At 36.5% G+C, this 16,748-nt stretch overlaps 1 protein-coding gene across 2 annotated transcripts in view; it reads right to left on the bottom strand.

Annotated features, from left to right (window-relative positions):
- The window catches only part of LOC125403387 (aldehyde dehydrogenase, cytosolic 1-like), a 106,649-nt gene that overhangs the window by 6,706 nt on the left and 83,195 nt on the right, over window positions 1–16,748 (bottom strand). For both annotated transcript variants that reach the window (XM_087908037.1, XM_087908036.1), the window contains 3 exons: window positions 12,175–12,277; window positions 10,486–10,670; window positions 1,067–1,231 (listed from right to left, as the gene is read on the bottom strand). In XM_087908037.1, the coding sequence (XP_087764163.1) occupies window positions 1,067–1,231; window positions 10,486–10,670; window positions 12,175–12,277 (453 nt within the window). The remainder of the gene's footprint in view (window positions 1–1,066; window positions 1,232–10,485; window positions 10,671–12,174; window positions 12,278–16,748) is intronic.

Genomic DNA, 16,748 nt, shown 5'->3' with positions numbered 1-16,748 from the left:
AGGAACATGGGTTTTGCTCAGAGTTGCAGTAGCTCAGCTGACACGGTAAGGGCTCCGGCTCCTATTCTGAAGTAACAAATGAGATATCCATTGAGCACACTATAGGAGCACAGCAAATGTTTACTTGAATGAAGATTATTTTGTGCTTTATTGTCCTTCATAGAAATGTTAACCAAATTCTATTAGAGCAATAGTTCTGATCGAAGAAGAATTGACCAGTAAGTGCAGAAATGTAAATGCAGTTGAGTATTGAATTGATGCAGATGTCCTAAATGTTTTGGATGATCCACATATATTTGATTTTTATTTCTTTTCTTTATTTCATCTCCCCGCAAAGCTGAATAGTCCCCTTTCCTCGTTATTTGTTTATGTTATGGAAGCAAAGAACATAACCTTTCAAATACTCTGCCATATCAGTGACATGTGTATAGATGCATTGAATGTTGAAATTGTGAGTTAGTATTTTTGGGTTTCTGTGTCTTCCTATTTTAGTGTAGTACCCGACACTTTCATTGTTCAAGGCAAGTGCTCATATCTCTGTATATATTAAAAGCCCTCATACTTGTGAAGCCTATTATCTACCATTTTAATTACAAACTAGTTCCTCTTAATTATATGTTGGATATCTGAGTACCGTCTTTATTGATGCTACCTAGATTGTGCCCCCCAGGACTCATCCTCACTTCCCTTACCTAGCCAGTTCACTCTGTCTCTCTTGGTTGACTTTTTATGTGGATAATATAGATAATTCAGTGGATGCTGTTCTGTGCCTGGCATATGTAGCCCAATATGTCCACATTTATTCCTATTTTTACAAAGAACAGGGTCATTTTCCATTCCTTTAAGGCTGTAAATTAAACACCTACAAAATCTGATGTGTCTGATATTAACTATTTGTAGCCCATTGCACTCCTCACTAATTAGTCTTGATCACAAATTACTTTAGACTTTATCATCAAACATTTCAGGGGAATGCTACTCAAGGAGCTGAGGATTATAAGGGACCTACAGGTTATGCACAAAAGAAGACCACAAGCCCAGAAATAGAAACAGGTAGGACCATTACCTCCTCTTTGGCAATGCGCATCTCATCGGTAACATTGGAGAACACTGTGGGCTGAACAAAGAAACCTTTGTTCCCCCAGCGTCCACCACCACACTCTAGCTTGGCTCCTTCTTTCTTCCCACTCTCAATGAGATCAAGTATTTTAGTGTGTTGTTCCTTGTCAATCTAATTAAAAGAAATCGCAAGAAAAAGAGTGACAATAAAGATAATATATGGTAAATGAAGACTTCAAAGTGCTTGGATATTCATATGAAATACAGTGTTTCACAATTGGTGACAGATACTCATCTGATTCTTTAGTATGTTTTTTCCCCATGAATGAGGAGGGAAACCTTAAAAATGTTTATGTTTAGTGTAGTTAGGTAAACATAGAAATTGGTGACATGAGAATATAAGAAGGTTTCGTTCAACTGCTGTTTATTCACTTTGGAAGAAAAACATCAATGATTGAACACATTTGTCTGAAATCTTAGTCCTGAGTGAAATAAAAGAGTGAAGTGAGAAAGAGGACTTTGACCCAGTTTCAGTTGGTATGTCACTCAAGAATAGATGCTCTTGACTGGAGAAGACCACGAATCTTCAGAGATAGAATCTGTATTCCTAAAAGATGCATCTGTCCTTGCATTCTGCTGGTACTATAACAGACTTGTTAGTTCAGCTCAGTAGATTGTATCCCAACTTCCAACAAGCCCTGCTAATCACTTTTGTGCTTCAAAAGATGAATTATGTCTGAGCACGTGGTCAATTACCATGAGCATAAAATGTTTTAGCTACTAATTTGTAGGAAGATTTTTCTCTGGGCAACCAGTTTACAAATAATGATGTGCAGACTTATTATTACTATGAGAGCTTGGCCTTAGGCTTGTCCCACTAGCTCCTATAATTTAAATTAAGCCCTTTATGTTAATCTACATTTTGCCTCATGGCTTTTGCCTTTCTTTCATTCTATATGTCTAACTCTTTACATGTCTCTTGGCATCTATTAGCATAAATACTGCACCTCGATTCTTCCTCTTCCTCTGTCTCCCAGGAAATCCCACCTATCGTCCCTGCCTACCTATTAGCCATTCAGTTCACAGCAATAAACCTTCATGCAATGTCCAAATATCAAATAACATTTCCCCTCTTTCATCTAAATTAAAAGGAAAGGTTTAAATCCAATACAGTAAAACTATATACAATAGGAACAATTATCAGGTAAGAATTATATTCACAATGTACAGTCCATGGCACTTGTCAAATTCAGAGAAAATACTCCATTATCTATTCTGTCTTGGTGATTCCAATCATTGGTATCTAATTCACTTTCTATCATAACTTAGATTACCAACTTAAATTATAATTTTATACCTCAAAACATTATCTTACATATACAACTTAAGCTTTTGTGAGTTTCTTTTCTGAATCTGGTAACAAGGAAAACTGCAATAATAACTATCCAGTCGTTAATCCCCATCAGAGACCTAAAAGGTAAATGATATTACCTAAGTAAAGCATCTGGCCAGGCATCCCTTTGGTACCACATCATGCTTCCTCAGTAGAGCTGAGTTCAGCTCAGTAGGTTGCATACCAGCTTCCAACAAGCCCTATTTACCATTTTTGTTTTTCAAAAAATGAACTATGCCTATATACATGGCAGCTTCCATGGGTGTATAATGTTTTATAATGTTTTACTAATATTTTACATAAGAAAATGTATAAAAAGGTCAAAATTCTGCTTGATAATATCAGAATAACCCAAGTCTCCCTATAATGCAATAGAATGCAAAGTCTTCCTGTTACCTAGGCTCTAATAAAAGTGGCTGAGTGAATATTTCTTGTGTCTGACATCGCTGGTGAAAACAGCCTCTCTGAGGTATAAGTTGGTCACACTAAAGGAATGGATATCAAAACACTACAAAGAGGGGCAGGGTTTTGCCTGTTGAAAGTGTCTCTTGTCGTGACTTAAAAATGGCATTTTTCATATTGTTGGACTTTCCCAATCTCCTCAGTCTTGTGAGGATCAGAAGTGATCCATGACGTGCTTTCTAACTGCACTTATATCAATTTCAACAATAAGGCAGAGTAAATGCTAACTAATATCAGTTGTAATTTTAGAAACTTTGGCACAGAATATGGTACCATGTTTCTATGTAATCTCTTATGCACATCACTCAAATGAATGTTCCCCAAATAAAATCTATTCATTACTAGTCCATTGTAGAATTGTAACTGGCTTTCTTGGACTCCCAGCCCCCAAATCATTACATGGAGATGTAATATTACTTATGAATGCTCAGCCTTAGTATAGGCTTGTCCCACTAGCTCTTATAGCCAGTTTCTCTTCATTTACATTTTGCCTCAGAACCTTTATCTTTCTTTCTTTCCATATATTCTACTTTCCTGCTTCCCCACGTCTGACTGACTGCTGACTGCCTGATTGGTCATAAGCATCTCCCTCTTTTTCTCCCTCATTCTGAAAATTAACTTGATCATGTCCTCAAAGCTCACTATTTATTAGTTTTTGTTTCAAGTTTATTTCCCAAATTAAAGTGTTTGCCTCTCTTTTACCAGAGAACATATCTGGTGACAATCTAACCCTTGAATATCCACTAAAGAAAGAGGATGAAGGCATTCGTTTGCTGGGAACTTTATAATAGCAATGGAGTCTAACAGAAGAGAACTTTACATTCAAATGCTTTGGTACTGACAATGGCTCCTGCAGTCTGCAGCTTGAGCATCAGATTATACTTAAAATATCTTCCATGGACCCTTTGGTAGAGGTAAATGAGAGGGTGAGTTAAATCCATTGAAAAGACTAAAGAACATTATTTTAATGTTTTAAGGATAATAGCAGAAAATTTGGCAAAACATGGGGACATGCTCAGTATGGTTTGTTCAGTATGAGTTTGAGTAGTGATGAACTTGTCTTTTTTTTTAGCAATCTATGAGCTTATTTAATAATTCTTGTATATAGCAGACACCTTTATTGCTTCATGGGCCAGTCTAGAAAATTCAGTGGTTTCAAAATATATACTTTAATTCTTCAAATACACAAATTCTTTAATTTCTTATATTTGATGTGTTGAAAATCAGATAATTCCAAGAAACACAAGCATTATCTGCAGAAAGCCCATATTTGACAACCATAGTCCAACAAGACCTTTCAGAGAAAATATTAAAATGTGTTAATTAAAATGATACACCTAAAATACAACCCTACACTGTGTCTCAGGCACCATTGTGAAACAGGTGCCAGAAGTTTATAAGAGAAAACCAGTGTTTCTGCTGAGAGAGAGTCTATATATGATGGGGAAACAACACTCCTGAAATCTCAAAAACATGTTCACCTAAAAAAAAAAAATCCATACAGTGATGAAAGCAATTGACAAGCCGATATGTGTCGTGTGATAATTTGTTTGTGTTCTAACAAATAAAGTTTGCTTGGACTTAAAGGGTCGAGCTATCAAGGTGGACTGTGCAGAGAGGAGACAGGAAGTGATAAGTCATGGTGGAGACAGGATCTCTGCTCTTTTTCTCAGAGGAATGAAAGAAGTAGAAAGCAACAGTGACTGATGTGCTCATTCTCTGATCCTTCAGCTTCTTACCCCAACATCTGATTCCTTCTTTTTATTGGTAAGATAAATTATATATACACTTCATCTGGCATCTATCGTGGGGGCATGAAAGCACAAAATATCCACTCACTCCTGGCTTTGCAGCCAAAACAGCCTTCAGAGTCAACTGACATTTCTTCTCTTACTCCAAGCCTTCTGAGTGAGTCTGGGATTTTTCCATTGCAGCCTCTCTATAGCAATCTCTACAGACACTTGGGCTCCAAGTGCTGCTACAGTTAGGCTCTCACTACTGTCCAGCTCAGGCTTCAGGTAACTCCCACCAAGTGTCCTCCTTCTGCACGATCCCCAGTATGCATTTTTCAGACAACCAGCTTCCCCTCCCCATGTGTTCCAGGCTTCCTCTGGCCTCCCTCATTGGAGTGCTACCACACTAGGTAGCTGCTTTGACACCCCCTCAGGCTTCTACTGTTGGTGCAACTGCCACATACTCTCAGCTCACAGCTACATGCTAGCAGGTGCAGCTGTCCTCGGAAAGACTCTGAACTGCCTGTGTTCTCCTCTCAGATGTGCTACACAGCTACACAGCGGCATCCAGCCCTACACTCCACTGTCTTCACTAGCATATTTGGAGAGATAATTGGGAGTAGTTAAAGGGAGTAACTAGTGAGAGAGAGAGAGAGAGAGAGAGAGAGAGAGAGAGAGAGAGATTTCCAACATTAAAAAAGTAGGAAACTATGTTATGATGGAGAGAGTTAGGTCTATGTATGATTCCACAATGGATGATTTAAGTGGAACAATTAATTAACTTAGCTGGGATTTATGCAATGTCAATTCTAAACATTATCAGTTTGGTAATTCTTGCTTTAGCCCTAAAAAATGTTGGTTGGTATGAGTGCCAGGTTGGTTGATACAAGTACCAAGTTGATTGGTATGAGTGCCAAGATGGTTGATGTGAGTGCCAAGACACAGGCCTTAGAAAGAGTTGCTAGAGAAAACAATGCCATTTTGACTGTTAAGTTACAAGCCTTAAAAAATATTAAGACAAAGTTAGAGCAATTTAAAGGGGAATCAAACTTAGTATTACATTATAAAATTAGAGAGGAGCAACAGCCCAAGGTTATCAGCCAACTTTAATTTATCCAGTCACCTTATGGGAACAGCTGCCAAATGTCAAGTATCTCCAAGTCTATGTAAGATTCCTGTGGCAATGTTAAAATTGAGTAGATTTAAGGAAGCTATGGTCTCATATTGTATACAGTGCAAAGCTGATGTTAAATTCATGGTCAAGGAGTGAGAGAATTGTCCCACAATACAGGGAAACTTGATTACAGCATTATTGGAGCCTGGTCCTCAATTGCAATGGAGGTCCTGATGGAAAGATGAGACTTGGACCATTGAACAGTGAAGTAGTGGTAGAGGTATTAAAATTTCCCAAGACCAACTTCTTGGAGAGGGTGATTATGCTGATGTACAAGACAGTCTCTAAGATGACCATACCCTTGTCCTATACTATGCAGCAGTTTTGAATACTTGGGATAAAATTAAATAAGTCAGAAAGCGAGCTGAGTCATTTGCTAAAGTTATATAGGGCCAAATAAAGTTTCATTGACTTTTTTTACAAAAATTGATTTCAGCTGTAAACAAAATGATACCAAATTCAGAAGCTAGACAAATAATATTGAATTAGCTTTTGAAAATGCTAATTCACAATGCAAAAGGGTAGTTAGACCTCTGAAGCAAGATCAGTAGCCATAAAGGATTGGATACAAAATATAGTCAATATTAGATCTTACAACTATGATGATGTTTAGATAGAGGAGATTTCTAGAGGCTTGAAGAAAAATCAAGATGTCAGGTTCTTTCATTGTGGCAAACAAGGTTACCTTAAAAGAGACTGTAGATCATTCCTAAAAACAAAGTTTTTTCTAATCCAAACAGAATCCCCATGCCTTCTGGAGTATTCAGAAAGTATGGCAAAAGCTGACATTGGACAAAAAAAGGCAGATCAATGAGGTAAAAATGAGGTAACCCTTTGCCATCAGTAAAGACCTTTACTGATCTTTACTGATCAGTGACGGGGGACCACTAGCAAGCCCTCATGGCAAATTTTGTTCAGTCATTCTCTGTAACCATGGGGGAAACTCCATCCCAAAGAAATTAGAGGACCTAATGAATATTGTGGAAAAAAAAGCCATCCAGCTCTGGATGATAAAACTGCTTTAGAAGATAAAGCAAAAATTTCTGGAGACACCATAAATCAAATATTATAAAGATTAAATTCAAACAAGGGAGACTTCTTGATTAGAAGAGATGTTAGTTCATCAGAGTGACCATTCAATCTAAACTAACTTGTATGACTAAGAAATGCTTTTCATTTGATCAGCTATAACTTGCCAAAAGAGAAACTCTACAAGGTTAGGGTTGGTGAAGGGTTTTGTTTTTTGTCTTTTCAGGAGAATAAAGGCATCAAGCTAAGGAATCTGAAAACCAGTAGATAAGTGAGATATCTGAAGAAAAAGATGAATCATCCATAGAAAATGTCCCAAGAAAAAGAATAAAATTGGCCTAATGGTATAGAATATGTCCAACAGGGTAAAATTTCATAAATCATCTCAAATATTTGTTTCTGATATTCTCTACAGACACATAAAACAAATTGTCTTTTTGTCATCCCAGTTCAATTTAAAATTAAAGATGACTTTGGAATTGGACCATGGTTCTCTTCTTGTCTAACCTCAAGCATGCTTATTAAAAGAAGAATCCAAAATCTCTGTCTCATGTCAAAAGAGTCATCTGGTATGGGAGAGAAGTAAAAACAAAATTAAGGGACTATTCTATTGCCACTAATCTCATAATCCTTTAGCTTTATTTTGACTCTTTAAAACTTTTCTTATGATATAGATATTAGTTCTAATTATATAAAATTTATATATATATATATATATATATATCAAACTTTTGTCACAATATTAATGGTCATACTAAGTAATAATTCTAAAAAAGGGGCTTCATCTAGCTTCCTATACATGATTTCAGGTTTGAGTCTCTATCAGGTAACTAGGAATTAAGTTTTTTACTCTGGATATACATATCAAATTATGGTCTTTTAACCTCTTTTAAATTTGCTTTATAAAATATTTAAAATATTTCAGTTTTCTGAAGTGAATCATGGCCATGCCTAAAAATGACCCTTGAAGTCTCCAAAAGTAGGATGGGGTCCCACAATGACAATTCAACTGTGAATATAGTAATACCACTAAGCTAACAAACATCACTCAAAGATTGATTTTGAAAAACAAACTGCTCAGGTCAATTTCAGGTTAGATAGTTGAGACAGTCCAGCCTTACAAACTTTTCTAGCCAGAACTTGAGATAAGTCCTGCACTTTCCCAATAGAGAGACTGGACAACAAATGATATAGCTCGCTCTCCAAGTACTTGAAAATTATCTCATATTTTTTCTTTTCCCTAAAGATGCCATCAACCATGACAGTAATTTTAAGAATATGACATCTTCATTACCAAGAGGTGGGGTGAGCAGTTTTTCATTATTCAGTGGGTTATGGATATTTGTCATTATTTAGGGAGGTTAGTTACAAGTTGTTATGGGTAATGGTTAGAAAAAAATTGAGTGAAGGAGATTAGATTCAAGGATATTGTTCTGAAATTAAAAAGGGAGAATATAGAAATAAAAACATAAAAGGGTAGATTACTGAATCTATTTTAAACCAAAATAGCAACTACTAATCTTAAATATTTTATATTGGTGTGCATTTTATATTGATCTAAGGTTATACTTGTTATTACGTACTGTACAAGTGGTTCTACTCTTGTTTGAGGTATTGTGTCTCTACAGATCTTTTAACAATACAATACAAATTTCTAATCCTAGAAAGTTATTATTACAAACTCTTTAAGAAAACAAAGAAATGCAGGTTAGTAGTTAGTCGCCTATTATAATCAAATTTGTTTCATATTAGGTATGTTTCTAAGGTCAAACAGAGACATATTTTAGATAGACAGGTGGTAGTCTTCAAACACTTCAGAGATCTACAGAATATGACATTTAAGATGTTTTATTAACATAAGTTTCTTTTTTATGACAATGAGACATGTCTGCTGTTGGCAGCACCAAGCTACTTTAGAGAAGATGATGGACTTTGAGGAACCTCAATATGGAGTTTACTTTCATTGTGGCAAAAAAGTTAGCCACTTGGCAAGAAACTGCCCTTTCCTCCACTCCTGACCTTATGGTATCCAAATTGGATAGGCTGGACACAAAAGAAAGTAACTACTGAACACTGACAAGACAAGGTAGGAAAGCCCTCAGGAATATCCTGCTTTAAAGAAAAGTTTGTCAGATAATCTAGATCTATATACTAAAGACGGTGCCACAAAATTACAGAGGATCCTTGGGTCCAGACAACCAGCTGTTTCTCCTATTTTTTAGTTTGGCTGTTGTTTGTTCTGCACTCCCTATTTAATCAGGAAATATTATATCCTTTTCAAGAATCTAATAGAGCTGAAGACTCGATAGCTATAGTTTTACTTTTCATCAAAGTGAGAAAAAAAATACTCACAAGAGAGTTGTAAAGTCTATAAGGTTTAGAGACATATAAAAAAGTTTTGGGTTGGATAGAAAGTGAATTAGGTATAACACTTTAGACTCACCAAGATAGAATAGACTATGAAGTATATTCTCTGAATTTGTCAAATACAAATAGACTAGACATTGTCATGGAATTCTTATCTGTATATATTTGTATATAGTTATTACATTTATTTATATAGTTTTTCTATGTCAGTTATAACGTTGATTTTTATTTGAATAAAAGGAAGAAATTGTGATATTTTGTTTGTGTTCTAAGAATTAAAGCTTGCTTGGAGTCAGAGGGTGGAGCTAGCCATTGTAAACCAAAGCAAAAAGTTGTAAAAGAGCAAAAGTTTACTTTGGGGTGAGAGAGACAAAGTTATTCATATTTACAGTTGATGTAACTACAAAGAAGAACTCAGAGGCCCCATGGAATGTCTAGCTTTTGATAAATTGAAGGAGAAGCTTTTCTGGTTCAGAAACCAGGACCTTCAACAACCCTTAGGATATTGTTATATCAGAAAAAACTGAGAACTCTGCAGAGGGTTGGAGAATATAGAATGACAACTGAGATGAAGGATTGATTAGGAGGAAGAATTTACAGATATGTATATATTTACAGACTAAATCATTGTATGTAGGAATTAAGAATTTTATCAATTAGAGAATGCAAGAAATAATAGCACTTTAAAATTTTCCTTCCTTTTTTGTGTTTATGTGAGTGCAGTGTGCAGGGGTGTGTGTTTGCATGTATGTATATATAGGTAGGAGCAAATGCATGTACATGTGTGTGCACCTGCATGTTGAAGAAGTGTATACAGGTGCATATACATGTATGTACATGCTTGTGGATGTCAAAGGTTGACACTGAATGTCTTCCTCAATGGTTTTCACTTTTTCTACTGAGGGAAACCCTTTCACTGAACTCAAACCTCCAGTCTAACTAGTCATCTTTTATATGGGTGTTAGAATCAGAACTCTGGTCTTGGGGTTGTGTGACAAATGTTTTTTATGTTGATCCGTCTCATCAGCCCTTCTTTCTATGCTTAATTCACACCATGGCTCCTAGAATGTTTTTGGATACAAAGGAAAAAATGGCATAAAGAAAACAGATTGATCTTTGCTCTTTGAACTTAGGTTCATTAAATCATCAGATCAAGATAACATCAGCTAGCAATGAGCATGAAAAAGAAGTTAATCTAACTCCAACAAAATGAAACCAAAAAGGTTAATCTTACATCAAAAATACTTGCCTTTCTAATGTTTACTTACCTGAGGACCTTGATTTATTCCTGCATTCAGAGGATTTCCAAGAACGTATTTCTTAGCCCGCTCAACACTCCTTTTCACAAACTCATCATAAATTGACTCCTCAACAAAAAGCCTGGATGCTGCTATACAAATCTGTCCCTGGTGGAAGAACACTCCTTGGTGTGCAAACTCAACAGCATTGTCCACTGCAAAGGAAACATTCACAGGAGAGGAAGAATGTTTTATAAAGAATACACACACACACCATATTTTTCAAATGCAATATGATGATAGGAAAAATGATGAATCATCTGATGAGACATAGATTCAGCAAATTATACTGCATGGAAGCCACGAAACAATAGACTTCTTGATCCTTTATTTGCCATGGAAATAGTAACAACAAGGGAACTATGACAAGATGGTGCCTGTTATGACTTCTGAAGAATATACATTAGTTTAGAAGATAAAATATCATTGTAAATAATTTTACAATTTCTCCATTTTATAATTCTTTAGTCATATGTTTCTTTTAACTAATAGGAGAAAACTGAAAAGGTGTCAGCTTTTAACTAATAGGAGAAAACTGAATTATCTATTGCCTTTAGTAATTTCAAGCCTTTCTAAATACTTTGCTCAATAAAAAAATGTCTTTCTGAAAGTAACATTCAAGCAACTAAAACTCACTACATCAGAACAACTCACTCTCCCACCCTTACTCCAGGAAAAATACTTCTAAAATTTAACTAAAGCCTTAAACACATAAGCATACTAAACTCATAGTTTAGATGGTTCAAGGTGCCTAGAGTTTTATGATAGAATATTTTTAATTCTATCATAAAAAAAGATAAAGATTTTTGAGGTGTGTGTATATATGCTTTAATTTTATAAATGAAGACTACACAGTTCATGATTGGAGAACCCGGGTGTGAAACTGTGAGCTAACAGTAGTTGTTGAAAGTGCAGTGAGGAGAGGTGACAGAGAGTGTCAAACTAGACATCTTGCTAACCAGGTAGTAAGTCCTAATATTTCCAGTACAGATCCCAATACTGACAACAGCAAATTCCATGAAGCCTTTGTTTATAGCCTCATTTTAAGTATGAGTTGAGGAACGATGGGTTAAAGGAATTCTTGATCACAAATCTCGGCTAAGTTGCTACTGTTTAGGAAGTAGCATAAGGATTTCATTTGGTAATAAAATCATAGTAATCTGGATCATTTTAATAGGGTTGCATCAAAATGACAAAATTAACTACCCTTAAAATGGAAAGAGAGAGATAAATGATTTACAGGTTCAATTTTCTTCTGGCTCTCTCAAGATGATGGTCCAGACTGAAAACAGAAGAAAAATAGGAACTTGCTGGCGATCAGAATAGGATATTTTTGGTTCCACATGTCTCAAGTATCTTGTGTCCTTGATACAATTGAAGGTATGGAATTACCAAAACTGCATCATATATTGTAGATGCAGCCCACTTAATACTTCCTCAGATTGACACTGGGAAGTAGCAATCTATCCCAACCCAGGACAAAATCTTCTCTGTGTCTATAAGCTGTATGCTATGGGAACAGTTTGAAAGTTTTTCAGAATCACCACAGACTGTTGTAAATTCCTTTTTACTTTCAATTTACTTGTACTCCAGGTGACCGTGATATCATCAGGCATCAGGAGGAAGAAGGTGAGACGCTAGCAAGGGACTTGTACTCACAGTCAGCATCTGCAAACACAATGCAAGGACTCTTTCCCCCCAGCTCCAGGGTGACCCTCTTCAGATTGCTTTTCCCTGCAGCTTCTTTGATTAATTTTCCAACCTGAAATCAAACATCGCAGAGGAGGAGGGTTAGTTTGTTTTTGTGTGGATAGGTTGTTTTAATACTTTCCATTTACAGGACATTTGCACAACCATTTAATTTTATTTGGAAGTCACATGAAAATGTTCACTGGCAGATATGAAAGCTGACTTTATGTGTGAACAGATAAAGGATTATTTCCATTTTTGTCAGAAAGTCCTCTCTGGATTTGATCAGAAATATCCCCCAAGCATTTCATGTATTGACGTCTCACCATTTTAGTGACATTCAGAGAATTCTGTCCAGTCAAAATAGTAGTCTGTCCATCATAAAACTCAACCTTCTTCCTCTTTTTTTATACCCTCCCAGCCTGGACTGCATCCAGGTTGGTCCCTTACTTGGGATCAGCTCTTGACACAGATCCTCTTTGAGCCTTTTTCTAATGAGAAGAAAAAATGATTCTTTTCTCCTGGTCTCACAATGCTTATAAAGATGTTTCTGAATCAGCCTCAAATGATGTCATGTGTAGCTGTGTAAATCACATAAATACCCAGTCACTACCTAAATCCCCACTTATTTATCACAGCATCCTCACTCATTATTACCCTCTCTTCCTCCTCCTCCTCCTCCTCCTTCCTCTTCCTCGTCCTCTTCTTCTTCTTCTTCTTCTTCTTCTTCTTCTTCTTCTTCTTCTTCTTCTTCTTCTTCTTCTTCTCTCTCTCTGTCTCTCTCTCTTTCTCCCCCTCTCTCTCTCTTTCTTTCTCTCTCTTTCACCTTCTATCTCCCCTACTACTTTTCCTCTTCTCAAGCACATGTTGCCTTTCATAAAAAAGAAACTGGCTCTGAGCTCTTTGTTCCTACTACACTTAGCTGGAATTCTACCCACCATTCTCATTTCTTAATTCTAGTTGCTTCTTCACAGAAAAACACATTGCTTTTGCTTTATTTTATTTTTTCTAGGGATTCTGTTCTGTCTAGTGCATTATTTATGATTATTTTTGGTTTTTTGTATCCTGTTTTGATTATTAATGATTCTTCATTATATATATTGAGAACACAATAAGCTAAGATTGTCTACTTTCTTATTTTGAGACAACCATTGTATTTTGTTTCTTTTATTGACTGGCTTTCTATTTCACCAGAACAATACGGTAATCGTTTAAGTCTAGGTGTGTACATCCAGATGGCTATCAAAAAAGTGGCCTTGAATTTTCACAAAAAACAGAAAATGATTTTTAGCCTACAATTTCATTTCTTTGCATCTTCAAGAAAGACAAAACAGAACTCTTAAGAGTTCTTAACAGAACTCTTGGTGTGATAATGTGTTTATCATATTGTTACATTGCCATATAGGGCAAATGTAGTCAGTGCCTGCCACCTCTACAAACTGACTGTGTTTTACTTTGTGACTGGAGGCCTATTGTAAAGAAATGTATTAAAAGTTTCACAAAAATAGGTCCCGTTGTTGTTATCACTATGAAAGACACTGTCTCTGCCTCTTACACAATGCTAGTATCTTTAAAGAAACAAGCTCAAAGAGTTTGAGGAGGACTAATGCTATTTTTGTTCACCCTGGTGTCTAAAAACATGTTGCTAACATGTCATTATTCAGTATTAATTCACAAGCTGTTGTACATTTTTTCGTGGCTAACAGAGATTAAGAGAGTCTTCAAGACTAACCAGGCAAGGGTGAGAGACTAGCTATGAGTCAAGAACAGTCATGCCCATGATTACATCTTAGATAAAGAGAACACTGATGGGAAGGCTTTTCGTTCATGATTCCCTCAGACCTAAAGATGCTGGCATCCAAATGTAAAAGACTAATCAGGAGATGAGAGGGTGCATTGACATCTCCTAAATTAATGTGAGAAAGTGGGTGGGAAGAGGAAGCAGAAGCTAAGAATGCTTCACAAACATTTTCATGAGTGCTCAGCAGGGCGCTAAATATCTTCTTCTACCAGCTCTCACTGTTATTATGTAGAAATGAATAAAGTAGGAATTGCAGTCCCTGTGCTTCTCAAATAAAGAATCTCAAATTGGAAAAGGATTCTTCTGTTTTTCTGAGGCATGCACTCCTTATTTGAAGAGAGAAGTTCCTAGGCCCCTTATTTCATTGTTTCCTTTTCAGAAGGGTAAATGGGCATAGAGATAGCATTACAGGAATAGCAAAATGGCACCAAGTTGAGGATTAGTTAAGACAACCGCACAACAAAGCTGCACCCAGATTCAAGGAATACCAGCTTCAGACAGAGGCAAACTGGAGAAATGATCCTATGATCTGGGCTCAGATGTGCTCATCACATCCGTAGTGCAGAGGATGTGGAATTATAGGCTTCCTTCCAGCTGCCTGTTCTATCTACCTTGCTATGAGCCTACTACCTACTTGTATCACCATCGCTAAAACTATCAGTATGTCTTGGGTACCCTCGCATATTTTTTCCAAAGGAAATTGTGACTGAGTAGTTGATTTAACTTATCTCAATCAGATATTTACATGATACACTATTTTTCTACTGTCTATGACAAATATTCACACATTTGAAAGATGAAGAAAATCAAAATTCAAAGTCTTATTTCAATTCTCTGTGCAGTTAGCTACACAATTGACACATTCTCAACTCATGGCATAGAATGTTCTTTCTAAAAACCTGGAACAAATTCCATGTTCACATAAGTTTCCTTCTCTTGATCCCTGGAGTAGAACTTTGTAAATATCCAATCACCTTTTTTATTCTACCAGTCTCTTGTGTTGGCAGTAAGGTGTTGTTGGGAGCCATGTAGCCTAGTATCAGATCAGCCTATGGCTATCTGTCCTGCAGGTTGCGTCAGGGCAAAACACCTGTGAAAATGAACTCTCACTTGGCAAGGACCAGGAGTCCATGGGATAGCATAGGAATTTGCAAAATTCATGAGGCTTTCATGCTCTTTTCTTTCTTGTTATACTGTTGGTTCTCTAGATGGTTTTTAGTTTTACTTTTGCAGTCACACATACAATAGCTGTAATTTACCCTGGAAATTCTGTTCTTTCTAGAATATTTTCCCCTAAGACTTCCCTAAAGAGGAGATGCTTCTCAAACCTCTTTCTGATTACTAACTACAACTCCTGATCCTGAGAACTTTTCTGACCCAAAAGAGACAGTCAGATATATTTGAGGAAACAACACTTGAAACATTAGCAATGGCTCCAAATTCTGGAAAGGAGAGCAGAGTGTGCAGACAGAAAATAGGGGAAAAGCCTCAGTTGAGAGCACATTCCCTGGACACAAAGCATAGCAACATTGGTAGGATCTGGCATGCTCCAAGAGGAAAAGCTACAATGCAAGTTATGTGATGAGCAGTTCCATCTTTACCATATACCAGCATTTATATTGGTGGAAGAAGTATGGTATAATGAGATAGGAAAAGAGTGCTTTATCAAAGTCTGCCTTTTACACAGAGATTGAGACATGGAACCTGCTTATAGAAAAGGGAACTGTATAAAAGCATATCTTGCAGTCATAAAAGGATAATCTGAGTTCTAACACTGTTGTCCTTAAAGTACTATACCCTCACCTATACTTTTTAACTTTGTAACCGCAGTTAGCTGTCATCAGGCATAAGTGCTGTTGGAGTGGGATGTGTCTGACTCAATATTTAGGAAAGCCTTTAAAAATACCTCTATGTCTAGAAGAAGGTTATGTAAGGAGTGGGAAGGTTTATTTGAGGAAGCCTAAAGGGGAACATTGGGGACTTCCATAATGATCACAATGTATTCCTTAAATTGTGATGTATTTCTTAAAGTAAAAATCAGAAGCCAATAACAGAGCTGTTCCTGTAACCCTGGTAAGAAAAACACTGTTTATGTATAAATAAAGACAACCTGAGTTATTTGGGGCCACTTGAGTGTAATCCACTTTGGAGTCAGAGTTTTCTTTGCACTGACACCCCTTTTCTGCCTCAGGACCTGAACTCAAGGTTGAGGACCTGGCGAGGTCTATACAAGCTCACCTTTTCCACCCATCCCAATGAGTCCTGCAGCATCTTTTCTGTAAATAGTTAATAACATTCTAATCTGGTAGGGTGATTCCAGCATGGCTTTGCTAGAAACAGCTTAATAGCTATATAATTTTTGTTTATATTAGAAATTTTTTCGACCCCCAGAATTCTGTTTTACAACTCTTCCTCCCCCCTTAGTGAGTCTTGATATGGTTGTGGTTGGTTCCCATTCTTCAACTTTTATCTACTCAGGGCATAGCAAGGCACACTGAAAACCAAGGCTCTCCAGGCAGGAACATTGAAGAAAGTGGAATGTGTCACCCTCTCAGGGTATACTGTGTAGAAAAAAAAATTCACACAGGAGCTAGAGGTGAAACTGTACCATTGACTTTTCTTAATCTAGAGGCAGTAATTACAGTGACTCATACAAATCACTGTTGCCTGACTTGTATTTTCTACCATACACTTATCTAATCATCTGACTGCCTCAAAGGCTATATTTCTCTAAGAGATAGTA

The sequence above is a fragment of the Myodes glareolus genome, chromosome 7 (assembly GCF_982192425.1).
Source record: "Myodes glareolus chromosome 7, mMyoGla1.1, whole genome shotgun sequence".
In the NCBI taxonomy this organism is placed as follows: Eukaryota; Metazoa; Chordata; class Mammalia; order Rodentia; family Cricetidae; genus Myodes; species Myodes glareolus.
Note: the sequence above shows the minus strand (reverse complement) of the source record. Positions and strands in the feature narration are given on the sequence as shown.